The sequence below is a fragment of the Suncus etruscus genome, chromosome 1 (assembly GCF_024139225.1).
Source record: "Suncus etruscus isolate mSunEtr1 chromosome 1, mSunEtr1.pri.cur, whole genome shotgun sequence".
NCBI classification, from domain to species: domain Eukaryota; kingdom Metazoa; phylum Chordata; class Mammalia; order Eulipotyphla; family Soricidae; genus Suncus; species Suncus etruscus.
This window is the reverse complement of record NC_064848.1, coordinates 174,309,022-174,336,581: the sequence shown is the minus strand read 5'-3', so window position 1 is coordinate 174,336,581 and position 27,560 is coordinate 174,309,022. Positions and strand designations below refer to the sequence as shown.

Sequence of the window (27,560 nt, the reverse complement as noted above, 5' to 3'; positions counted from 1 at the left end):
ACCTGCAGGGATTTGAAAGATAGAAGGGTTTAGATACTTGCCTTGCACATGGATGACCCTTGTTTGATTCTTGGTGTCACTATGGTCAATGGCCTGACCACTGCCAGATGCAACTCTCAAATTCAGAGCTCGGAGTAGCCCTTGAAGAATACTTTTGTGTGTAACATTCCCTCCTCCACATTTTTACATACAGTGTAAAATTGTACAAGAATACCGAAATTCACTAATGTACAGGCCTATGTAGACTTGTAAGTACTTTGAGTTAAGGCTCATCTCCCATGCGAATGTATTCACATTCCTTATCTTTATATTCATAGGCCCAATGGATCTTTTTAGCCACCTTCTTTTTTGGTTCTCTATGCTGGTATGCATATCAGTGGTTCTTTTATAACAGTATTATTTATATACATGTATAGTCATTTATCCTCTTGTTAGTTGAGAATGATTTAGGTTGTTTCCAAATTGGGATTATGACCAATGCTGTTAAAACCATTCTGATCCAGGCTTTTTGTGAACATCAGTTTTTATTCTGTTTAAGTAAATAAAAGTGCTAAACTCTTGCTGTCCTATGGTGCACTGGGTGAGAAATCTGGCCACTACATGTCCTTGAAAACATTTGGGTTTTCTACTTTTTTTTCTATTTTTTTTTAAAAAAAATACCATGTTAGTAGGTATTTTGTTCCATCTCATTGTGTTTTAAATCTGTGTTTCTCTTAATTATTAATGTCGAGCATCTTTTATGTGCCTATTTGCCAACTGTTTATCTTTGATGAAATCTGTTCAATTCTTCTTGTTCTAAAGTTGGGCTGTTTGTTTTTTTGAGTTATCTGTTTTATTATTGAGACATCATGGTTTACAATAGGTTTAATGTTTCTGCTTTGGGTACACTAAATTACTGCATCATCACTGTGACCAAAGTGCCAAAACCTTCACTACGCCGCACCCCCCCCCCCCCCCCCCGTCACTTCTGCCCTATTCTTATCTCTCTCCTTATTTTTTGTTGTTAGAGTCCAAGGATCACTCCTGGTGACACATAGCCCATTATGCTCAACATCAGTGCTCAGGCTTGGTGATACATAAGTGCTCAGGAATTGCATTATTAGGTGGTATTTCAGGGGGAATCTTCTGGAGATGGAAGATGGACGTGAGATGTAGGAATCAAACTCAGGCACTCACATGCAAGGTATATGCTCCAACCCTTTAAGTTGTCTCCTTGGCCCTAAGGGTTTGTTTTAATTGAACAGTATATGTGGTTCCCCCCCCCACACACACCCGAACCCCAGCACGCCGCCACACTGAGTGGTGCCCAGGGGCTACTCCTAGCTTTGCGCTCAGAAATCAATCCTGGCAGGCAGAAATCAACTCCTGGGTTGGCCATGTTCAAGGCAAATATCCTACCCATTGTGCTATTGCTCTGGCCCAGGGCAGTTTTTTGTTATTGTTGCTGTTGTTGTTTACCTAGCATATGTCTTATTCTGATTAGCATGACACCCTTAAGTTCTATCTTAAATTATCACAGTTCTAGCAAAGATTTCATCTTTTCTTAGAACTGAGCAGTCCGTTGCAGGTACATAGAACAGGTTTTTTTTTGTTTGTTTTGCTTTAGTTTTGTTTTCTTTTTTGGTCACACCCTGTGGCGCTCAGGGGTTATTCCTGGCCTTCCACTCAGAAATCACTCCTGGCAAGCTGGGGGACCATATGGGATGCTGGATAGGAATCCTGGTCTGTCCTGGGTTGGCCACGTGCAAGGCAAATGCCCTACCACTATGCTATTGCTCTGGCCTCTATAGAGCAGTTTTCTAAATCCACTTATTTGTTGCTGTGCTTTTGGTTATTTGTTGATTTTAATAAATTGTAAACAGAGACATAGGTGTTTGTGTTTTTGAGATGCCATGGATTGGGACTAATAGATCAACTGGTGCTTTAGTATAAATTTTTGGATAGCCTTCATCTGTTGTACATAGAAGCTGAACCAGATGCCAGTGCACCAAATGTGAATGAGGGCTCCCCACCAGCAACTGGTTGGCTCTCTAGGCTTTCTCAGGTACATCTCACTGGTGAAAGGTGAAACTTCATTGTCCTTTTGGTTTTCATTTCCCTGATAATGATGACGAACACTTTTTCATATGCCTATTGGGCATTTGTATGTCTTTGGGGAAGTATCTGTAGAGTTCCTCTCCTTATTTGTTGATAAGTCTTTTTTTTTTTTTTTTTTTTTGTGGTTTTTGGGTCACACCTGGCAGTGCTCAGGGGTTATTCCTGGCTCCATGCTCAGAAATTGCTCCTGGCAGGCACGGGGGACCATATGGGACGCTGGGATTCGAACGGATGACCTCCTGCATGAAAGGCAAACGCCTTACCTCCATGCTATCTCTCCAGCCCCTGTTGATAAGTCTTACTTGTTTTTGTTATTGAGTTTTGTAAATGCCTTATGTTTTTTGGCTATAAATTCTTCATCTGATTTATCTTGTGAAACTATCTTATCCCACTCATTAATGTGCCTTTTTATTTTTGCTGCCATTTCTTTTTGCGAAAGTCCCATATTTTTGCCCCCTGTTTTTGGACACTAGAATTAAATAACTGAAGACCCCTGAGATTGTTGTCTTAGAAATTTTGCTTATTTTTATTTCAGTGTATTTTATGAATATGGCTTTAATTTCAAACCATTTTATTGGGCTTTGTATTTGGATCTTCCAAGAGATGAATAGGGTATCAAGGAGCCTCTCCTAACAAAACTTGACTGACCATACTGGAAGCTCACTCAGGAGGTGAATCTGCTCAGATCTTGTGGAGCTGGGTTCCATTATGACCTCCAGGACCATGGCCACTTAATACTATTTTTGTTGTTGTTTGTATTTTGGGTTGCACTCTCAGGAATAATTCCTGACACGCTTTGGGGACCATAGAGGATGCTGGGGATCAAACCCTGGGGTGGGGATCAAGTTCTAGGTCAACAATGTGCAAGACAAATGCACCACCCACTAAACTATTGCTCCGCCACCCCCCAATCCATTTTGAAGTAACTTGCCTTTGGTGAGATTTAGTGTCTGATTTCATTTATTTTGCACGTGACTAACTAGTTTTTGCATCATTGTTGAAGAGCCTTTTCTTCTTCTGTTTAACACATCAAGCCTTTTTGTTAAAAATTAACTCTGTGATCCTAATACTAGTCCATTTGTCTAAGTGTTTTTTTTTTCTCCTAGTATAAACATTTTGGATGGCTATAAACAGAGAATACACTTCTTCCCTTTTTTTTTTTTTAGAACTGCATTTGCTATTCAGATAGTTTTATGGCTCCATACAAATTTGAGTAGTAGTTATTCTGGATCCTTGAAGAATGACATGGAAATTTTAAAGGGATTTCATTGGTTCCGCATTATTAAATTGTTGGATTCCGTTTACTATGATGTTGTTGAAGATCTTTTCTTCTGCGTTTAGAAGGGATATTGGTCTGCATTTTTTTAAAATCCCAGCAGTTAATGGAGGAGTCACTCCTGGTTGTTAGTGCTGAAGACCACATAGAGTGCTGGATGTTTCTAAGGTTTCCATATTAAAGCATGCACTTCTGCCTTATAATTTTTACAGTGTTATCTCCATGGTACTTGTAATATCTATCTGATTCTGGTATTAGGGTAATATTTTTGTAGAAAATATTAGAACATGGACTGGAGTGGTACTATAGCAGATAAGACAATAACCTTTTACACGATCCACCCAGGTTTGATCCCCAATTTCTCATATGGTCCCCTAAACTCATAAGCTCACCAGGAGTGATCCCTGAGAATTGCTGGATATAATCCTCCAAATATATTAGAACATATTACTGATTATTTTATATTTCTAGAACATCTTATAAAGATAAAGCTATCATTTGGTAGAACTCAAAATCAAAATCAAAACCAAAAGTTTGGTAGAACTCAAAATCTTTCTGCCTTTTGGAATGACTTTTTTTTTTTTTTTTTTTTTTTTTTGGAACAATACTCAGCTGTCTTGCTGGCTGTGCTCTGGGATCACTCTTGTCGCTGTTCGGGAGACCATTTGTGGGCTGGGGATTGAATTTGGTTAGTTGCAAAATATCATTTAAACCCTGTACTATGTAGTCCAGTGGTCCTCAAACTATGAACCGCGGGCCACATATTGTATTTGTATTTGTTTTGTTTCTTCATTGCAAAATAAGATATATGCAGTGTGCATAAGAATTCGTTCATAAGTTTTGTTTTTACTATAGTCAGACCCTCTAGTGGTCTGAGGGACAGTGAACTGGCCCCCTGTTTAAAAAGTTTGAGATTCTAGTCAATTTTGGGTGATATTTTGTTATTGTTGTTTTAGGACCACACCTGGTGGTATTCATGGCTTAATATTGGCTCTGAATTATTGTTCTGACCCTCAAGATTGCATAATTCTAAATTCACCCACTACTAGGTTTTCCATTTAGTAGCAAAGAGCTGTTCATAGTTATAAGGCTAGAGTAATAGTACAATGGTTAGAGCACTTACCTTGCACGCAGTCAATCTGAGTTTGATCCTTGGCATTTCATATGGTCCACTTGTGCACCACCAGGAATAAGCCCTAAGCACTGCTGGTTATGCACACATTCAAAAAAGAATTGTTCATAGTATCTCAGTAATATCTTTTGTAACTTCAGCCTTTCATTTCTGATCTGATATTGATTTATCTTTCTTATCTTTTTTTTTTGGTGAGGGGTCACACCCGGCAGCGCTCAGGGATTCCTCCTGGCTCTACACTCATAAATCACTCCTGGTAGGCTCGGGGAACCATATGGGATGCTGGGATTCTAACTTCTGCATGCAATGCAAACGCTCTACCTCCATGCTGTCTCTCCACTCCATCTTATTTATCTTTTTATTTGGGGTCAGACTGAGGGTTAGTCAATCTTGTTTATTCTTATTTTTAGTAGGAAGTTGTCAGTTTTATTGATTTTTTTCAGTGTCCTCATGATTTCTATGTCATTAAAAACTTTCCTTCCTCCTGCTTTGGTTTTATTTGTTCTTTTTCTAGTTTCTTAAGCTGTGAGGCTAGGTTAGGTTCTGAGTTTTTTCTTATTCATATTCATGCTATGAATTTCTTGTCTTATCGAGCTTTTACTATTCTTTATAGGTTCTGATAACTTGTGTCTTCTTAGTTTCTAGAAATGTTTTTATTCTGATTTTCTCTTGGATTCATTCAATAGCTTGTTGGTTAATTTTCAAATGTGTGTATTTTTCATCTTCTTTATTTTTATGTTTAATCTCCACCTTCATAGCATTGTGCTCTCAAAAGAAACAGGATATAATTTCCTATCTTCATGTCTTTATGGATACTTGATTTGTGTTTCAGCATGTGGTTCGTCCTGGAAAATGTTCCATATATACTGGAGAAGAATGTGTGTTCAGCATTTTTGGGGAGTGGAGAGCCCTGTACACATCTATTAATCCAAGTTCTTCCAACTCACTAAAGCAATTGTTTCCTATATTGATTTTTCTGTCTGGTTGATCTGTCCAGTGATTATAGTGTGGTATTAAAATCCTAAATCTTATAGTAGTTGATTTAAGAAGTTTTCTGTCTCTTCATTTGGTGTGTATATGTAATGAGTTAAATTCCCATAGTGTATTTATCTATTACCTTTTTTAGTTTGAACTTTATTTTATTTTATTTATTTTTTTTGGGGGGGTCACACCTGGCGGTGCTCAGGGGTTTCTCCTGGCTATCTGCTCAGAAATAGCTCCTGGCAGGCACGGGGGACCATATGGGACACCGGGATTCGAACCAACCACATTTGGTCCTGGGTCGGCTGCTTGCAAGGCAAACGCTGCTGTGCTATCTCTCCGGGCCCTGAACTTTATTTTTTATCTGATATGATTACTAGCCACCCCCTATTTTAAGCCTGTATCTTGTTACTCTCAGCCTATATTTTTCATTAAAATTCAATGGCTCTGCATTCAGGAATCATTCCTGGTGGACTTGGGGATTCATATGGGATGCTGGGAAGCAAACCCTGGTCAGCCTCATGCAAGGCTGTACTATCACTGCAGCCTTCAAGTAGATCTTTTATTAGCCAAATAAGATAGAATCTATTTCCTGATCATCCGGTGACTCTGCACCTTTTCTGCCTCCTCCCTTGGTTTTGGGGCCACACCTGCCAGTGCTTGGAAGCTACTCACAACTCGGTGCTCATGTAACTGCTCTAATCCTGGCCTTTGAGCTATCTTTCCAGCTTCACTCTGTCCTTTATGAAATGTTCAATTCATTGATATTTCAAGACATTACTGACCACGAAACTTACTGTCTCTTTTTTCTCTGAGAACTTGGGTATTTTTGCAGGTTGGCTTTGAGCTAACTGGTTAGTTTACATTTGAAGTTCCAATCCTATTTCCCCTTTTAAAACCACTTTAAGTATACCACATTCCTCTGGTGCTTTTACAGAAAGCATCTATTTCTTACTGAGCTGCCTTATAGGCAATAAATGCCTTTCATTTGGTCTGAAATGTTTTTTTTTTAATCAACTTTATATTTTATATTTTTTAATTTCTGATATATCAGATTTGGGGGGGGGGTTCCCATCTGGCAGCCCTCAGGCATTACTTCTCACTCTGCACTTAGAAATCACTCCTGGCAAGCTCTAGAAACCATACGGGATGCTGGGGATTGAACCAGGATTTACTACATGCAAGGCAAATGCCCTACCAGCTGTGCTATCACTCTGATTCAGACTTTTTAAATCTGAATAACATGGCAACATAGAGGATTCTTAGAATTTCTTTTTTTTATATATCTTTTTATATTATATTATTTGCATATATCATACCATTTCCTTTTACCCTGTAGAGTTTGATTGGAGAAATGAGATTGATTTTCTACAGCTGCTTATAGAGAAAATCCTCTTCTCCCCTTTGTTCCCCCTTCTCCATTTCTTTCCTCTCATTTTCTCCTCCCTTTCCTCCCACACAAGTTCTCTCTCTCTCCTCCCTCTTGCCATTTTGATTATCATGTGTCTTGAAGTTTAATTTGTTTGGAATTCTTTAGTTCCAAACAAATAAAACAAATTTGTTTTTCTGGATCAGGATATGTCTCCCTCCTCATATGGGGGTGTTTCTCTGTTGTGCTTTCTGCCAGCAATTCTTCATTTTTTTCCTTTTCTTTCCTTTTCAAACTACTATGACATAAGTATTGCTCCTCTTAATATCTCCCATTTATTCCTTATGTTTCCTTCATATCCCAAAATACCTTTTTTTCTCCCTTTTGGTTTAATTTTCCTTGTCATTGAGATCACTGATTTGATTCTTGGGTTATGTTCTGCTGGTATGTTTTTTAGTTCAGCTAGTATAGTTTTGCTATTGTTGTTTGTTTGTTTTTGCCTTGGTTTGTTTTGGAGGGCCACACCTGGCTGTGCTTAGGGGTTATTCCTGACTGCTCAGGAATCACTCCTAATAGGCTCAAAGAACCATCTGGAATGCCAGGGCTTAAACCTGGTCAGCTTACACGCAAGGCAAACATCCCACCCATTGTACTATCACCTTGGACTCTAGTCACTATACTCTTTAACCCATTCATTTCTCTTTATTTTTTCTTTATGACATTATGGCTTACACTATCGTTAAAGAGTACCATGCATGTCACTTTAATCCCTTTAGCACCCAGTTCTTGTCCAGAGTGATCAGTTCCAACTATCATTTTATATTGGACCTTTCTCTGTCCTAACTGCACTCACCACTCTTTGTGGCATGTTTCCTACCATGGACTGGTTCTCCTGTCCTTCATTTCTTATCTTTGGGTATTTGCCATGTTGAAAAGGCTTTTTATAAAAAAATATGTTCTGGTATTTTGGAGACCATTCATATTTGAAGCCGAATCTCTCCTCTTCTTGTTCTTCTTCTTCTTCTTGTTCTTGTTCTTGTTCTTGTTCTTGTTCTTGTGTGGGTGTACCCATTTGAGACCCTAGACCCTCCCATTTCTGGGAGGGGTCTTGGGAACCGGATAGTAGGTGTAACTTTACCTGCAAGCCCCTCCCATTCCTGGGAGGGGTTTGGAAAAAGGTAGATAAGGCTGGGACCAAGGGAATTCGGACCTTTTGGCTCTTTGCCCTTTGGCCGTTTCTCTCTTGGCCCGGCCCGAATCCCCTGGCTCAGAGGTTTATCTATCCTTTTCCAGACCCCTCCCAGAAATGGGAGGTCTTGCAGGTAGTTACACCTATTATCCGGTTCCCAAAACTCCTCCCAGATATGGGTGGGTCTTGGGGTACACCACATTCTTGTTCTTGTTCTTGTTCTTGTTCTTGTTCTTGTTCTTGTTCTTGTTCTTGTTCTTGTTCTTGTTCTTGTTCTTCTTCTTCTTCTTCTTGTTCTTGTTCTTCTTCTTCTTCTTGTTCTTCTTGTTCTTCTTCTTCTTCTTCTTCTTCTTGTTCTTGTTCTTCTTCTTCTTCTTGTTCTTCTTCTTGTTCTTCTTCTTGTTCTTCTTCTTCTTCTTCTTCTTCTTCTTCTTCTTCTTCTTCTTCTTCTTCTTCTTCTCCTTCTCCTTCTCCTTCTCCTTCTCCTCCTCCTCCTCCTCCTCCTCCTCCTCCTCTCTCTCACTTGCTCTCTCTCTTTCTCTCTCTCTCTCTCTCCCTCTCTCTCTCTCTCTCTCTCTCTCTCTCTCTCTCTCTTTTATGCCTACTGCTATTTTACACCAGCAAATATCCACTTAAATAGTCCAAGCTGGTCTGAGCAATGATCAGGGGTTTACACTTTCAAAATCAAATCAATGCCTGCGGTTCTCAGTTGGTGTAGGCCAGGATCTCCACTGGGTTTTAGTGACTACAGCTGCCCACTAGCAGCTAAAATGCTGATGATGTCTAGCAGGCTTGGGCTCTGATGCACACTTGATTTTAGGCAAGGTATGTGAAGTGGAAGTGTGAGCAGCCTGACTAGTGAGTAAAGTTCCAGGTCATGCGACCCCAAAGGAACTAGATCTGAGATCACACATGCCCCGTGATGCCTTAGCACCTATGTTGGAAGGACCTACATGGCAGTTAGGACTCTCTACCTGTATAATGACTGGACATAGTAGGCTGCTAACACATCCATTCCCACCGGAAGTGAATATCTGCTCAATCAGAGCGGGCCCCTTGCTGGCTGGGAATGCTTATGAAGGTGTGATCACTTTGCTGTCAGGTGACACTGACACTTGGCTGAGCAAGTTCCATCAGTTGGGAACTTGCTTTACTATTGGCCTGAGAGGTATTGGGTGATCCACAGGGATGGCAGCCACCCGCCAGACAGACAGACAGCAGCAACATACTGACACTGTTCTGCTCTGGCTTTTTCCATTCTGTCACTGGACCTCCAGTTAAGTGGGTCTAAAATCAGTCCCCACACCACTGTGGACCCCAGTACATCAGAAACATGCAGTAGACATTTTTTGGTGTCATTGGGGTTTGCATTATTGTAACCCTCAGAGCTCCTTTTGTCTGTATCTGCAGCCACCTACAATTTCATAGCAGGGCTCTTCTCCTGAGGGTGTTGTCCATATTTAGGGACATTTTCTCTTTCTCTCTCTCTCTCTCTTTTTTTTTTTTTTTGGTTTTTGGACCACACCTGGCGGTGCTCAAGGGTTACTCCTGGCTGTCTGCTCAGAAATAGCTCCTGGCAGGCATGGGGGGACCATATGGGACACCGGGATTCGAACCAACCACCTTTGGTTAGGGATATTTTCTACTGGAACTCAGGACTTGCATTAGTTCAGAGTTTAGTGTTGATATTACCTTAAAGCAGTGTTCCTCAAACTTTTTAAGCAGCGGGCCAGTTCACTGTCCCTCAGACTGTTGGAGGGCTGGATTATAGTAAAAAACAAAAACTGAACAAATTCCTATACACACTGCATATATCTTATTTTGAAGTGAAGAAACAAAATGGGAATGAATACAGTATGTGGCCCGCAGGCCATAGTTTGAGGACCACTGCCTCAAAGACTTGTGAGTACTTAACTCCCCCTCTTCTTTCATTGTTTTAGTTCTGGGGCTATTTCTAACAGTACTCAGGGACCATTCCTGGTAGGCTGTGGGGACAATATGGGGTGCCAGAGACTGAACCTGGGTTAGTCACAAGCACTCTAGCTGCCCATCTTTTTGTGTTTGTTTTTGGACTACATCCAGTGGTGTTCAGGAATTATTCCTGGCAGTGCTTGGGGGACCATATGGGATGTCTGAGTTGGCCACATGCAAGGCAAACACCCTATCTTCTGTACTATTGTTCTGGCTCCTGTCCAGTACCCATCTTCTTGGTCATTTCTTCCTTCCCAAATTGTCATGTGGAATTTTCAAGCTTTTTTCTTCTCAGAGCTACAAACCCCTTGTTAGTGGTAATTTGTAGATTATTTCTCTCAGGCTATAGTTTAGCTTTCCATTATCATAACAGTGTCTTTTTCAGAGAAAACATTAGGAAATTGAAGTTCAATTGAGTAATTTCTTTTTTATAAGTTATGTTTTTGATAAGATAGAGTTATGAGATCTTTTCTAACACAAGATCACAGTGATTTTTTTTCCTAGTTTGAATTACTTTTAACCACAGAGATTATATAAAATAAAAACATTGCTGAATAGCTAGCTGTTCCTTGTCAAAGCACCCCTTTCTTCCTTGTTTTAAGTTATATTTTTATTCCTTGTTAAAATGTCACCTTTGCTTTGAAGAGGGAAGATTTAGTGAAATTTTCTGGAAAATACTGCCAACTAGTCAGCTACAAGGGTCAGCCTGCTTATAATGTCATCTTGCAAAAAAAAATGCATGATATCTTTTTTAAAAGTCTTTATTTTCTGTAAAGTCAAAGACTTTGCTTTAAGTGAACTTTTTTTGTGGTCCTCAAAAAAAACAACAACAAACCCCTATAAGAATCCTAGTGTAGAGGGGTGGGGAGGAGGGAGATCTGGGAAATTGGTGGTGGGAATGTTGCACTGGTGAAGGGGGGTGTTCTTTACATGACTGTAATCATACAACTATAATCATGTTTGTAATCACGGTGTTTAAATAAAGATAATTATAAAAAAAGAACGAAATAAAATAATCTATTTAGAATAAAAAATAAAAAATAAATAAAAACATTAAAAAAAAAGAATCCTACTGTTTAAAGATACTATTTTGGTACAAACTCATTATTAGCATCCTGTGGCACAGAAACATCTTATAATGTGCTTAAAAAAGAAAAAAGACAGAAGAATGATAAAGCTGAAACCATCTTAGCTCTTCTGAACCGATGGACACACCAGGGGAGAACCTAGAGGCAATCATGTGTTTTGACTGGTAGTAAAATGATTGTTTTCAAAATAAAATATGATATATTTCTAGTATTTCCCCTACCCTGGAGGATTATTTGCTGATTCTCCTAGAGATCCAAATTGACGTACAGCTAGGAGATGATCTATGAGTGTTTGAGAAATAAGTGTATTTTCCTGTCACAAATGGTAAAGTGATATTGCTTCATGGTGTCATTTTCCTCTTGGCATTCTCCTAAAATTTATTTTCTATCAGTTCCTCCTTATAAATTCTGATCTTCACAAATATGTTTTAGAGGCTAGCACTCCTGATTAACCATAGTGGAGGACTGTGAAATCATAGAATAAATCTTGAATGAGGAAGAGGACATGGAGGTCAACTGGTCCAACTTTCTTATTAAAATTACAAAAATAAACAAACAAAACGTCTTAAAAGAAAACAAAGGGCTGGAGCGATAACACGGTGGGAAAGACATTTGCTTTGCAAGTGGCTGATCTGGGTTTGATTCCTGGCATCCTACATGGTCCCCCAAGTCTTCCAGGAATGATTTATGAGCTCAGAGCCAGGAATAACCCCTGAGCACCCACTAGGTTTGGCCTCAAAACAAAGAAAAAACAAGTTTCTTATTAAAACCAAACCAGCAACAGGGACAAAGTAATTGTGCATGTGTTTTGTTTTATTTTTCTTAATGTTTTTTGGCTGAAAGTTCAAAATTAAGGTGTCAGCAAGGGGATTTCTTCTGAGAATTCTATTTATGGGTGATGGTCTTCCCACTGTAACTTTACCTTGTCCTCTTTCTTTGCATCTTTGTCCTCATAAAATAGAAAATATATATAATCAAACCAGTTACAAGCTGGTAAAATAAAAACTATTGATAGGTAGCAATAAGGAAACCAAATTATTAAATTTATTAGAAGTTTCATAAAACACAGACTAGTGGCAGTATTCAGTGACTGCTTGCTGATGAGGAGAGAGTGGGTAAAGAAGAAAGGGAAGGCAGGAGTTTTAAGGGCCCAAGGAAGTTTGATAATCTGATCTTGATTTTATCTGACTCAGTGGCAGAGTATAGGCTGTTAACACCCTGAAGTCCTTGGGTATCTTTGTGCCAGAGTGAAACTGATTTTCTAAAACATGTGGTCTTGCCAGATGATCTCACTCATATGTGGTCTATGAAAAAGAATGGGACTGGACAATGCATTGTGAGTGAAAACAAAGCCTTGGGCTTTGACAGTGGAATGAAGGTTACCAAGAAGGGAAAGGAACATGGTATGCAATGGGGGAGAGGCAATATTAATATTCTATCTTAAATAATTTCATATTAAAAATGAAGCACATTGCCTGTGTCATTGGGACAGTGTTTCCTCTAACACTTAGCTTGAATGTCCAGGTTCCAAGTTTTAAGACCATGACATTTGTAACAGTTCAGATTTTAGTCTTTGTTCTTTGTTCCCCAGGATGTTTCAAGTCCCATAGAAAGCAAAAGCTGCATTGTAGTTTGACCAATGGCTGGGAACACAGAGAGTGAAGACCTGTCTAGTGTTGGAGCCAACAGTCTCACTGTCCCCAAAGTAATCCACAAGTCAAAAGTTGTGTTGCTCTCTGATAATGACTGTTTTTCTGTGCAGTGAACTGTGCCCTGTCTGGTTTTGTTCATCTGCTAACCAGTCAGCCCCAGATTTCTCCAGCCACTGAGCAACAGGTTGGAGGAAAGCCCTTTACTTATTTTTAGAATAATTTTCAGATAACATGAGGATGTTTACTTCAGGGTATGGATGTCAGGTGACATTAAAAATGCAGACTGCAATGCAGAACATGGCTGGCTCATGTCAGCTTAGTGTTTCCATGTAACCAGAGAAGGAGAATGCAGAGAAGGGCCTGTGTTAGTGAAAGCAGATGTCACTTTGCATGGCACGTTCTTCTGGCTCCTGTTTCTCTCTGTCACCCTCCAACCGGAAGAAAGAAGGTCATATTTAAGCTAGAAGTTAAAACAGGATATCTACTCAGTGATCCACAGATCAGGTTGCTTATACCTCCTGTGCTCCTCTTGAGGGAGATTGTAACTGTCAAAGCAATGAGGATTTATAAGAAGTCAAGACAATTAGAAGTGTGAGTTTGATGTTTATTCTTTTTCTAGGGATTGTCTTCTGTAGAGCCACATGAGGAGATCTGTAGCCTGCACTAGTGACTGAAATTAAGTGGGTCCAGGAAAACATCAGATAGATTGATTTTTCCAGTAATGTCAAGAGAAAAGATTTTAGTGATACTGTGTTTAAAATTTCACCTGATGTGATGGAAACATCAAAAGTGGGCAGGTCTGAGTTCTGTGGATTGGTTTATTCTACCTGAATCTCTTCCCTGTGCTATCTGCTCATTGGCCCATTAACCAGCTCTCTATTCCCTGTGTTATGGTGCAAGTCCTGGAAGGTCTGATGGTTCTGGCATTCCATGAGTGGGGCAGAAGTGGATATCTCACTTGATTTGTTTTCTTGGGGACCAGGTTCCAATGTGAAGGTGACGTGGAGATCTAACTGTTGATTTGTTTTCTTGTGTTTCAGTCGTTCCAAGGAAGTCAAGGACGTGCATACCTCTTTAACTCAGTGTAAGTATCTTTGAACCTAGTTTTTATACAGATCTGGACAGGCAGAGACAAAGAGTGAAGCCATGGACCGTGCCCTGGATCACAAATCTTCACAGTAGTAGTTATCTGGAGGGGATTTTTTTGGTCAACATCTTTGGACAAAAATGCTAACTCGGGCCCGGAGAGATACCACAGTGGCGTTTGCCTTGCAAGCAGCCGATCCAGGACCAAAGGTGGTTGGTTCGAATCCCGGTGTCCCATATGGTCCCCTGTGCCTGCCAGGAGCTATTTCTGAGCAGACAGCCAGGAGTAACCCCTGAGCACCGCCGGGTGTGGTCCAAACCCCCCCCCAAAAAAAAAGCTAACTCACAAGGGCTGGAGAGAGAGCATGGAGGCAGGGCATTTGCCTTGCATGCAAAAGGACAGTGGTTCGAATCCTGGCATCCCATATGGTCCCCTGAGCGATGCTGGGTGTGACCCAAAACAAACAAACAAACAAAAAATGCTAACTCAACCTGGTAGGCACAATCGGGCTCACACAGAGAGAAAGACTTTCAAAGAGAGCCTCCTAACCAGATTTGAATGGTGTCCTGGAAGAGAAAAAGAGGGTTAAGGGAAGAGCCTGTGGTCAGCAAAAGGGAGAGAAGTACATAGAAAAACCTTCACCTGGTCTCAGATATCTAGAGGCAGCGCAGGCAGCCTCTCCTGGGTAAGGAAGGCTCCTCTCATAGTTGCTTAATGAACTGTGACAAGCTCACAGCATGTTTGGCTTGAGGAAGAGTTTAGTACTTTTGCTACAGAGGAGCTCATTCATCCTTGCGATCAAGACAAGGATATGTAACCCCACATTTGACATCTTCTGGCTGTATTCAGGCCTCACTAACATCAGAGGCCCTGTGCTCATGGCTGCTTTTCAGCTTGTTACCTCAAATTACAAAATTAAATGCGTTTAGAGAAATTGCAAATGCACTCTCAGCCATGCAACCTATTTTCAGTAGATGTGTGGACTCAGACCCTGCAGAATTGAATTTAACTGTCGTGTTTATGTGGGGCTCCCTTTTGGGAGCTTTTACTGGATTTGAATGAGGGTCTTCCTCTGAGACAACAATTCTCAGTTTGAGGTTTTTTCTGGAAGCTAGGGGGTTGAGTGCCGATGATGAGCATGTGAGGAACTCCTTTTCCTGTCTCTGTTCTTCCGGTAGAGTTAACGTGGGCTGTGGGCCAGCAGAGGAGCGAGTGTTACTAACAGGATTACATGCGGTCGCAGACATTTACTGTGAAAACTGCAAAACCACGCTGGGTTGGAAATATGTGAGTATTTATATCATGAGTCTATATGTATTTATATCATGATTGGTGAGGGAGGGCTATGAAGGGATGAGTCCAGAACCTGGGAGGTTTTCCTTTCCTCTACTCATTTCCTGTAACTTCATGGAGTTTGCAGACCAGGATAGGAAACTCAGTTTAGAGAGTGGTTCTCAGGGCCGGAGGGATAGCATGGAGGTAGGGCATTTGCCTTGCATGCGGAAGGATGGTGGTTTGAATCCCAGCATCCCATATAGTCCCCCGAGCCTGCCAGGAGCGATTTCTGACTGTAAAGCCAGGAGTAACCTCTGAGCACTGCCGGATATGACCCAAAAAAACAAAAAGAAAAAAAAAAAAGAGTGCTTCTCAACACAGATTGAATGATTGGTTATTTGGTTGATTCTGGATTTGGGGCCATAGCTGGTGGTAATCCAGATTAGTGATTGGATCATTTCGAGAAGTACTCAGCAGACCACGTGGTGCTGGGCATTGAACTTAGGCCTCTAGCCTACAAATTATGTGCTTGGCCTGTTGACCTCTATCTTTGGCTCCATAAGTCATATTTTAGTTATTTTTTGGGTGGGGGAAGTGTCACACTCGGTGGTGCTCAGGGGTTATTCCTGGCACTGCACTTAGAAATGGCAGGCTCGGGGGACCATATGGGATCCCAGTATTTGTGTGGGTTTTTTTTTTTTTTTTTTTTTGGGTCACACCCGGCAGTGCTCAGGGGTTACTCCTGGCTTCATGCTCAGAAATTGCTCCTGGCAGGCACGGGAGACCATATGGGACGCCGGGATTCGAACCGATGACCTTCTGCATGAAAGGCAAACGCCTTACCTCCATGCTATCTCTCCGGCCCGGGATCCCAGTATTTGAACTACGATCCGTCCTGAATCGGCCTCATGCAAGGCAAACACCATACCACTGTGCTGTCTCTCCAGCCCCTTAGTTATTCTTTTTAAGGTTAAGGAGCCTGAGATTTGAAAAGGGTATAGCGAGTGTTGCCTAGCTTTAAATTTCTCCAAATTAAAAAAATAATATATTTTAGGAAACGTATTTGCATTTTTAATAATACTATGTGCACAGTACTCTACAAAGTGCCCAGGACCCTCCATTGTGTTACTTCTAGTCCACCACTTTACTTCTCCGGACCCTCTTCGTCCTAATCTTAGTAATTCTATTAAAACTGAAAAGTACACAAATTTTAAAAAGTAGCACAGAGAGTCTGCAGTAGGGACAGCACTGTATTTAGATTCAATCTCGCACATCTCTCTTGGCATAGTCAGAATAGAAAGGAAGAGCCTAGAGTGTATGTTCCATGGTTTGGCTCCAGTTTTCCAGGCTTGCTATGATTGTTACTTTGGGGAAAAACTGGCTAGGACCTTTCCGTTTCCTCTAGGTAATGAGTGGGAGACATTGTGTTGGCTTTGCTTGTGCAGAAATGCTCAGCCCCTTCTCTCTCCCTCTCTCTCTTTTGCCTTCAAAGGGTGTCCTAGACAAGCTACTTGGGGTCTGTCCTGGTTATGGGACAGTGATCTAGTTCTCACCTTGAGGGTATTTACATTTTGGATACCAGGGAGAAAGACAGAACAGTGAGCAGAGAAAGTGGCCTTCACAGAGTACTCGGCACAGGACAACAGAGAATTGGAGATATTCTTCCAGATATTTATTGAGCACCTTATGTTCACACCCAGTGCCATATTCATTCTCTGATGTCTCCTCACCCTTGCAGCAATCCTAAGAAGTTGATGTAATTTTCCCAGTTTGATTAGTTTTTGATTAGAGTTGAGTTAAGTAATACTTCTGATGCCAGAAAGGAGGAAGTGGGATTTAATTTGGGGATTACTGTGGACTTTAGATATGGTGGTCTGTCACTCGGAGTTCAGCTGTGGTATTTTGCAAGTGCCCTTGGAGACTTCTTTTTTTTTCTCCTCTGTTGTCTTTTTATTTAATAGGAATAGACTTAATTTCCTGTGTCTTTTCTCCTTCCCTCCCTTACTGAGCAACAGTACTATGGAACAGGCAAGCTGCCCAGAACCAGCACCTATCTACAGAAGAATTGAGTTACTTGATAATTTGGCAACTCTGGAGGGAGAACTTCACAGGGAGCTTAGCCATTTAAGGACAGTGTTTTTCAGATGATACCCCATGGGATTTATATGTATCTGTGCACATAGATATAATAGCTGTTGTCTTCAACTCATGCAAAATTTTTGTTTTGTCGGGCTTATGAGTTGGATGAGCTCTCAGTGCTGTAAGTTGAGAACAGTCACCTGCCAGGTGTTTTCTTTCTCTCTGGCAGCCCGAGTCTGAGAAGCAGCATAGGGGCTGCCAGGTTCTCTGTCAGTCTGGAGTTCATTCTGCTCCCATCTCCTTTGAGAATGGGAGGAACGGAAGAGCAGACTTGAACACATCTGACACAGAAGCAAGAAAGACAAACAAAATAAAGAGACCTTCCTGTTTGGCTTCACAATGCCTTGCTTTTCTCACCCATTATCTTTTCCCTAAGCCTAACAGTGCACAGTTTAAAATTATTACCAGACTTTCCTGTGTTCCTAGAAACCAGCAGGAAAGTCAAGGAAACTTTATGGATTCATTCAAAGGGAAGATTTCTGATTAGCAACAGAACCAGATTCTCCTAAGATCTGTGTGTTTGGGGGCTATACCCAGCCATACTCAGTAGATCTAACCAAGGATCTAAAGCCAGGCTAGTTGGACTCAGGGCAAGCACCCTACTTCTCTCCCCTAGTCCCTACGCTATTTCTCTAGTCCCTATATTATTGATATATGTGTACATCATGTAGGTATTTGGGGCTGGAGTGGTAGCACAGTTGTAGGGCATTTGCCTTGTATGTGGTAGACCCAGAATGAACCCAGATTTGATCTCCAGCATCCCGACGTTTGTTCTCCAAGCCTGCCAGGAGCTATTTCTGAGCACAGAGCCAGAAGTAACCCCTGAGCACCACCAGGTGTAGCTTCAAAACCAAAACAAACAAACATCAAGTAGGTATTCATACACACAAACCATACAAATTCAATCAACAATTGTTACTAAAGATCTCCCAGTCTCTAGACAGTAGGGATACAGCAACAATAAAAATAGATGTAAGTTATAATGTATGTTTGATAAGTATTATGGAGAAAACCAGGAGTAAGGAGATATGCATTTCCGGCCCCCGAAAGTTGAAACTTTTTAAATAAAATAGTTAGACTGGAGATTTGACTCAGTGACGAAGCACATGCCTGCATGCGTGCAGTCCTAAGTTCAAAAATCTTACTAAGGGCGGGAGAGATAGCACAGTGGTAGTACATTTGCCTTGCACGCAGCCGATTCAGGATGGATGGTGGTTCTAATCCTGGCATCCCACATGGTCGCCCATCCCCGCCAGGACAGATTTCTGAGTGCAGAGCCAGGAGTAATCCCTGAGCACTGCAGGGTGTGACCCCAAAACCAAAAACAACAGCAACAACAAAAGAACAAAAAAGATGTGAGTAAAGTAAAGTCATGAACGAACAATGAAATAGAAAAATTCTGCTGTAAACATTAAGGACTCGGATAATTCTTAAATTCTATTGTAAATGTTGAGGAAGTCCTGGTATTGCCTAGAGCTATCATTGTGGAAGAGAATAGAGCTTGAGTATAGAATTCTCTAGTTGAGTCTGAATGAAGCTGGGACCAAATAGCAATTCTTTGGATGCCAATAATTTGTCCTGCTGCTCTGTGGTGTTTCAGTGTCTTTTTTTTTTTTTTTTTTAATCTTTGTTTCTAGGAGCATGCTTTTGAAAGCAGCCAGAAATATAAAGAAGGCAAATACATCATTGAACTAGCACACATGATCAAGGACAATGGCTGGGATTGATCCTGAGAGCATCCACCCAAACCAGTGTCCATGTGAATGCCATCCAACTGAACATTCTACCCAAGCGTGAGAGCGTGATTGAACACTTGGTTCCATCCTTTTAGGGGCCTGGCCATCTGGGGCATTCTCCCACCCTGACACCATCCTTCCGGTGACTGGCCCCTAAATTGCTGTCTCTCTGTCTCTTTGCTTTGTATATGTTTGTGAGTTGATCCTGGCTTCTCTCTCTGTTCTGGTGTTGGCCGAAAACATTTCAACAAAAGGAACAGATGCCTGACCACATGGCGGCAGCCCCTCTTGATTTGGGTCCCTGGACCCATTGGAGTGCTGCCTGATGGCCTCTTGTTGGGAGTCTAATAGCACAGCTTGGGGATGTGAGGAAGAGGGTAAGAGGAACCTTAATGGTCTCAGGGAAGGAGAGGTTGAGGTAGGAACAAAATTGTGCTGCTCCCAGAAATATGGTAACTTAGGCTTGAAATAATCAACTTGTCTAAAAGGACAAAGAGAAAAAAAAAATACCTCATGACTGCATACTCTGATCAGCAGCTTCACTTCCTGACACGAGATGTGCCAGGTTATTAAATGAGCACAAAAAGTGACCCTAATTCTTAGCCGAGGGGCCAGGATTTTGGTTCTCCTGAGCCACACTGGGGAATGTCCTGGCAGCAGTGAGTGACGTGGGAAAGGCCTAAACGATTCTCGTGTCTCTGCTGCTCCTCAGGGTGATCTTTCCCTCATTCGCCAGTGTGGCTGAGAGGAGAGGGGATTGCCATTTACTAATGGGTGCAAGCGCCAAACTTCCAAAAGTTTTTTTTTTTCATGAGCATCAAAATAAATCATTTTGATGGATCAGGGAATGAAGGAGGCTGCTGTGTGGAAGCCTCTCTAAAAATGTCTCAGTCATTAGGCTGTAATCAAAAACAAAAACATAAAAGTAGAACCAGTTAGCAATTCTGAGTCTTGACTTTTTTTTTTCCCCCTGATCCTTAATAAGATCCTTGTCAAAAGCTTAGGGGTGTGGGGGAATTGTTTAGATCAACACGTTGCTGGTTAGGTACATCTTTCCTCTTCAGTTTGTGGTGGCTTCTGTTAGATCAGCATTTTTTTTTAGACATAAGAGTTGTGGGTGTTTTTCTCCAATTCTGTCATGGTAGATTGTGGAAAATAGTCACGAGGCTTCCGCTTAGTGATAACACAGCCACTGAGTTCCTCATGCCCCTAACTGTTCTCTTTGGATTTGATAGGAAACTTTTTACAGATCTCATTATTGCCTCCCATCTCACACCTTCCCATCCAAACTTCAGCATCTTTGGGAAGCAGATAACAAATCCCTTTAAGGCTCATTAGAGAGAGAGGAATTTGTTATATTCAATCAACACTGTGAAGTCTGTTCTATAGCAGTTCAGTCAGCACATGGTGTATGACTGAAACTCATTTAACTGAGTTAATTTCATTGCTTAGATGGAAAACCTTATTTTTTTTTTGTTAAGGCAGGTAAATCTCAGCATCTCATTCTCATAGTAGGCTGATCCTATTGGGAAATTCTCTTGAAGTCACAAGGTGGGCCAGAGAGATAGTGAAATGGGGGTGAGTATGTACTCTGCATAAAGAAGATCTAGGTTTGAGACCTGGCACCCCATCATTCCCAGAGTACCACTAGGAGTGATCCCCAAACACCATACTGGGAATAGTACATGAGTACCACTGGGCAAAGCCCCCACCAAAAAAAAAAAAAGTTTTAAGAGTCATGAATCTGTGAGATAATTAACCATAATGAAATTTAAAAATGTCCAGCCCCAGACATTTTCTGAATTGAACCAGATTCCCAGTTTGGAGACCCTGTGGAGAGGCTTTTTTTTTTTTTTTTTTGTCTCTCTGATACTAATGCCAGGTGGGCAAGAGAACTACTATGTTCTGCAGTGATGGGGTTAGCAGTACCTGCAAGCAGCAGTCCCTTGAAGATCGAAGAGTTCTTAACACCTAGAATTTTTGTTCCCCCAAATTTCTGGCCCTGATTCTTTAGGTGGTTTAGTACTAGAAGTTGAATTTGGTACTCCCACATCTGAGGTTCAGATGTAGCATTTCATTTCTGGTCCCAGAAAAAAGTTTCTTTTTGACTCCCAGGCCCATGATTTCTAAAGAGTTTTTTTTGTGTGTGTGTGATTTTTTTTCCTTCCAACTTTAACATTCCTATGCTGGCTTGTTAGTACAGAGGTCATGGGTTTTCTTGTGTCCCCATGAAGGTAGTGAATGACCTTCATTCATGAATTCTGTTGAGTCCCTTTGCTCAGGAAATGTCCTGGTTACCAAGATTCAAGTTAATGGGTAGATTTTTGTTTTGTTTTGTTTTGTTTTTGGGACACACCCGGCAGCACTCAGGGGTTAATCCTGGCTGCAGGCTCCTGGCAGGCTCCGGGGACCATATGGGATTCCAGGATTTGAACCAATGACCTTCTGCATGCAAGGCAAACACCCTGCCTCCATGTTATCTCTCTGGCCCAAATGGAGTAGATATTTTGTCTTTAAAACAAAATATACAATGAGATGATACAGAAAAACCTATTTGGGACATTGAAGAATTTTCTGGGGGCACTATTTTTCTTTAGATATTGCTCCTCTAACTGTTGGCATGGGTCAGGGCAGGCTTCTGTTAGACCCCAGTTCTGTTTTCTTTCCAAACACTATCCACTGAGTATAAAGTGGGTGCTTGGCACCATACTAGGTGTAAGAGATCTGAGTAAAAAGTTACTTTTTTCCATAAGTACAAGAAAGAAAGAAAATTCATTAGGCTTTTTCTCTTTGTGTCAATGAAACCAAAAGTGCTTCTTATAACTTTAGCTCCATTTGTGACTTGTGTAAAAAGTCTAGCAGTATTGGAAAGGACACAGATGAGCAGTGGGGACCGTGATCTGATGACACAATGGCCGCAGTCACTTCATTCTTTAATTTTCTCACCAAATTACTGACTCAGACCATAACCAAAGACCTCATCCCATTTCCCCCTGCTCAGTTCAGGGAACTGGAGTTTGATGGTGAAGTTTAGAGAGATCCAGGGACAAGGGGAAAGGGAGAAGCAAGAAAGGAAAGACCTGATGTTCTATACCTCAGCCAGAAGCTGCCTTCATTTTCAACTGAAGACCAGCTGGCAGACTCCCTACTTCCTCATCTCCTGTGCTAGTCTAGGTTGTGTGGCTGTCACTGTTCCGGATTAATACTCAGCCCCCCAGGATATTAGTTTCAGACTGATGAAGGGTTGATTTGATGTGAGTCAAGTACAGTCAAATGTGATACCCGTAGACTCTCAGCTAGACCTGACTGAGTGTTGCCCCAACTCCTGTGAAGCATGATCATGGGAATAGGACTGAAGAACTTTGGTGAAATCAGTGCAGACAGCAAGAGGCAACCCCTTTATGAAAAGATTTTCAAGTGAATATATATATGTATATACACACACATATATACAAGAAACATTTGCTTGTGAAATATACTTTTGTAAATAATATTTAATTTTTTAAATAATATATTTGGTGCTGTTTTCTCAGATACCCTGAGAGCACTTTTTGCTTTGATTTTTTTTTTTAATTCTCTGGTTTCCTCTGCATTTCTTGAATTACATTTTTAAGGGAAACAGTGATCATCAATGTACTTTTATTGTTGTTGTTATTTTTAGGTCTTTGATCACGTTAGTCTGGGTGGAGGCCATCAAGCAAGGCCTCCTTACACTTGCCCCAGTAGAACAGATTGCACTACAGGATCAGATTGAAAATTGAAGTAATTTTTTGTGCCAGTACGGGCTGGAAAATGAAATGAACTAAAATTAAACTTAGTGACCGCTAAGAGTGATTCTCCTTTGAAGAAATTTCCTTCAGTTTGGAATCTTCTTCCTTTGTAAAAGCGTTTGTGTGTGCGTGCGTGCGTGTGTGTGAGTGTGTGTGTGTGTGTGTGTATGTATGTGTGTGTGTGTGCGTGCGTGTGTGCACGCTTGCGTGCAACACTTTGAATTGTGCCTCCTGCTTTCTTTTTTATTGGGGACACATCTACAGTTTACACCTTGGGCACATAAGGTTTTTCTTCTATTTCTCTCTGGTTGTTTTGTTTCTGAGTGGACCAACAGCACAAACCACAAGAATTTTGTTTTCCTGCACATGGAACTCTTAGCAGTGGGCTCCTTTCTCTCTCTTTGTCTGCTCAACTTTCACAGACTGTAGAGGAAATATGTTGTTTGTGAAGATAAGCAGTCAGGTCTGTGTTTTTGAGACGTGAGTGTATTTATTAGATGTATCCCAGGGCTCCGGTTGTTAACGGCTGTTAACTATGAGACTAGATTGGAACCGAAAGAACATCAATATAATTATACACACCTTGTTAGGTTAAAAAAAAAAAGCTTTAAAAAACAATTGGTCAGATTGCCTCAGGTTCATGAAGGGGCTGGGAAATAAGATCTTGAACTGTCAACTTACATATTTTAAAAGAATCTGCCTCAAATAAAGAATATGTTAGTGGTCTAAGTGGAGGAAAGTGAAGTAATTTAAAACTACAGTTACAAATCTACCAGAGGTAAAGGTAAGACTTAGAAGAGACAGGTTACTCTCATTACCAAATTTTATTTGCCAGTATGTTTTTGGTACAATATTTTGATGCAAGCAAGAGTTGGTTCCCTTTTTCCAACCTGAAGATTATCTTTCAGTACAGAATCTATTTATGCTTCTGTTTACATATTATATTTGTTGGATTTGGGTTTTGTTATTTTATTTTACTTCCTTTTTTTGGTGGCATTTTCAAGTCACTTTGCTTCAGTAACAAAGATAATTATTGTCAAATAATCTGTCTTTGTCTTTTCCTGTATTTGTACATAGCTATTCTGTATTAGCTATAAGTGCATTGTTTCTGTCATATTTCCAATCTGTGTTGGTGCTCATTTGAGAAAATAAAGTTTTCAAATATTAGTTTTTGGATGGCTTATCTATCTTATTTGATCCAGCATGTTTTATTCTGACACTTAACATTTAAAGTGACTGTTAAGGCCTGCAGAAGATTGCCTTTCTAACCTTATATTCACCAATCTGTCAACTGAGACTCTGAGTGGTTATTTTCTACAAGGCCAGTTGGCCAGTTAATAAATAAAAACCAAATCTCCTGCTTATCTGCAAATGCTTTTTGGTGGAACTGTCAGAAATGCATGAGTGGTCTTTATCATTTCTCCTCACTAAGCCCCTTAGTCTGAGACTCTGCAACCTTTGGTATATACCAATCACTTTAAATGGGATTGCATTAAATGAGAGTAAAGTCACAACATTTATATTAAAGACTGCAATGGTTTTACCTGGTTCAGATCCCTGGCACCGCATCCTGAGCACAGAACCAGAAAATAGTCCTGAACACTGCTGGATGTGAAACACCCCCCTCCTCATATATTAAAATATAAAAAAAAAAGTCTGAATAACTGAAAGCAATTATTTTGGTTTTAGATCAACTCACAGCAGTGCTCAGGGTTTACTCATGTCACTATGCTTAGCAATTGTTCATGGAGGGACTCGGGACCATGTGAGGTAGGGATAGAATCCAGATCTACCGAGTGTAAAGTAAGTACTGTGCTTGCTGTACTATCTGTCCAGCTCCAAGCAATTCATTTTTAGCCATCAAAAGAAACACATAATCATAGAGCTGCAACCAGCAGGTCTAAATTCCTGTAAAATACTTTGTTTGTTTTCGAGTCACACCCGGCAGTGCTCAGGGGTTACTCCTGGCTCTGCACTCAGAAGTCACTCCTGGCAAACTCAGGGGACCATATTAGATATCGAGATTTGAACCGAGCTTCGTCCTGTATTGGCCGTGTGTAAGGCAAAAGCCTTACCATTGTGCTATTACTCCGGCTCCTAAAAAAAAAGTCAAGGGGCCGGAGAGATAGCATGGAGGTAAGGCATTTGCCTTTCATGCAGGAGGTCATCGGTTCGAATCCCGGCGCCCCATATGGTCCCCTGTGCCTGCCAGGAGCAATTTCTGAGCCTGGAGCCAGAAATAACCCCTGAGCACTGCCGGGTGTGACCCAAAAACCACAAAAAAAAAAAAAAAAAGTCAGGATTATAATTACATAGGGAAGAAAAAAACCCGGGAGAGCAAAATAACCGTGACTTTTTGGGTGTGTGCTTAGTCTGACCTGCCAGAAAAGCTTCCTATTTGGTAGTTAGGCTTTTTTCCTGAATGGCAGGCTGGGTGTGGACTAAAAATCAGATCAAGAGGGTTAAAAATCACAACTTCCCTGCTGGCATGTTATTTATACTTTCTGGGCTTCAGTTTTTCCTCTGGAAAAAAAATGGGGCTATTTGGTTCTATGGATAGTTGTGAAATTAAATAATATACTTAAAAATAAAATAGTCCCTTCATCTCACTCAAAAGACTTAATATTAACAGTGATTCTATTATCAACTTACTAGGAACCAAATATAGGGCTGTGCCCCTTTCAGAGGTGTACTTTTGCTACAGAAAACCTAGTGCTCTAACTACATTGGCCTTGTGTCCTGAAGAGGGATGCGTCATTGATTGAGTTAAGATAAATAAAATTTATGAGCAATTGCTCTACAGGAAACAGCTGCCATGAAGGTCGAGCTGATGTCTGGTTGCTTGCTTGGTCAACAGTAGGGAGGGTCATGCATGACTCTTGTGTTTTACACAGTAAAACTGATTTTTTTCCTTTAGCCACCTAGAGTTAGTTTCCTGACTAGATGAGATGCATAATAGCTCTCCCCCCCCCAAAAAAAAATGCTTATTGAGGGGGCCTGAGAGATAGCACAGCAGTAGGGTGTTTACCTTGCATGAGGCTGACCCAGGACAGATCTGGGTTTGATTCCTGACATCCCATCCCAGATGGTCCCATGAGCTTGCCAGGAGTGATTTCTGAGCCCATAGCCAGTAGTAACCCCTAGCAAGCACTGCTGGGTGTGGCCCAGAAACCCCCCGAAAATAAATACTAATTGAGTGCAGGAGAGATAGTATAGTGGGTAGGTATTTGTATTTGGTCAACTTTAGTTCAAATATAGGTTAAAATTTTACGGGATGAGGTCAGAGAGATAGTATAGTGGGTAGGGCATCCACCTTGCATGTGACCAATCTGGGTTTGATTCCCAGTACCCAGTACCCTGCTTAGAATGATTCCTGAGTACAGATCCTGTAGTAAGCTTTGAGCACCAACAGATGTGATCCCAAAACAAAACAAAGACCAGCAAAATGAGGGTGTTTTCCCCTTGATGTTGTAACACCAAAGTGAAACACTCATTTGTGTGGTTCTCAAATCTTTTAAAAAAAAATGAGGGGCAGATCTAAAGAGGTAGAGCAGAGCTTAAGTCACTTGTGTTACATGTGACTAATCCCATTTTGATTCCTGGCATCACACATGTCCTCTGATCACTGTCAGGAGTGATGTCTGAGCTCCAAGCCAGGTATATACCCCATCCAAAAAAAAATGGGTTTGAGTGGATATCTCATCTCAATAACTTGAACACATGTTTTGCATATTGGAGATCAGAGGTTTCATCCTGGACATTGCATGGTTCCCCAGCACAGAGCAGGAAGTAGCAGGTTCCACAGCTTCTAACACCATCAAATTTAGCCCCAAATGAAGGTTTTTCTTTTTATTTTCTTTCTATTATTAGTTACTTGTATAAAAGATAAGAACAAATAAAAAAATTTAGGTCAAATAGTACAGTGGGTAGGACTATCAGCACTGCGCTTATATGAGCTGGATTATATATGAGCTGGATATGGCTCAACAATTTTATTATACTTTAGGTAATATGTTTATAATAGTTTAAGTTTATAGTTTTGACAAAGAGTTACTGCACACCACCATCACTACTATCAAAGTGCCTCTGACTCTACCAGTGTCTTTAGAAGCAGACTTTAAAGGCAGTTTAAAAAATATATAAATGATGTGTTGTAGGAATCCAACAACCTCTGACATGTAAATGGTCCAGCATCACAGCTTTATGACTGATTTTAGAAGAGATGCCAAGAAAATGAAACATGTACACCAGGCTTTGGGCTGAAAACTGAGGTGCCCTTGGGAGGGGGTGAACCAAGTTCCTGTCCTACTGAAGTCCCAGTAGTCACATTCATATCCCACAGCCTCTTCCACATATTAGCCCATCTTCACTGCTTCATGGCTAATCTTGGAAGAAACACTATGCCAAGACTATGAAATTCACGGGACTCCAGCCTTTAAGCTAAAAATTCTGGGTCTCCTGAAGAAGAGGACTGACTGAGAATCATTCCAGTTCTACAGTTCCTGGAGCTCCTGGAGGATGCAAACATGCCTCTGCAACATCTTCAAATTCTACAATATTGATAGACCAATACAATAAGGCACAGCAAATTATATGGGAAAGTAACATGAAAGCCCACTAATAATAATAATAGAAAACGGGCCAGAGAGATAGCATGGAGCTAAGGTGTTTGCCTTTCATGCAGAAGGTCATTGGTTCAAATCCTGGCATCCCATATGGTCCCCCGAGCCTGCCAGGAGTGATTTCTGAGCATGGAGCCAGGAGTAACCCTTGAGAGCTTCTGGGTGTGACCCAAATA

General features: G+C 40.9%; 2 protein-coding genes across 2 annotated transcripts in view; one reads left to right on the top strand and one right to left on the bottom strand.

The window, feature by feature from the left end:
* The window catches only part of YPEL2 (yippee like 2), a 51,945-nt gene extending 32,125 nt beyond the window's left edge, over positions 1-19,820 (top strand). Inside the window, exons 2-4 of the mRNA XM_049772752.1 lie at positions 13,796-13,839; positions 15,021-15,129; positions 18,894-19,820. Coding sequence (XP_049628709.1) covers positions 13,796-13,839; positions 15,021-15,129; positions 18,894-18,983 — 243 coding nt within the window. The 3' untranslated portion in view covers positions 18,984-19,820. The remainder of the gene's footprint in view (positions 1-13,795; positions 13,840-15,020; positions 15,130-18,893) is intronic.
* The window catches only part of LOC126007121 (monocyte to macrophage differentiation factor), a 225,214-nt gene that overhangs the window by 180,472 nt on the left and 17,182 nt on the right, over positions 1-27,560 (bottom strand). The gene's annotated exons all lie outside the window — the stretch shown is intronic.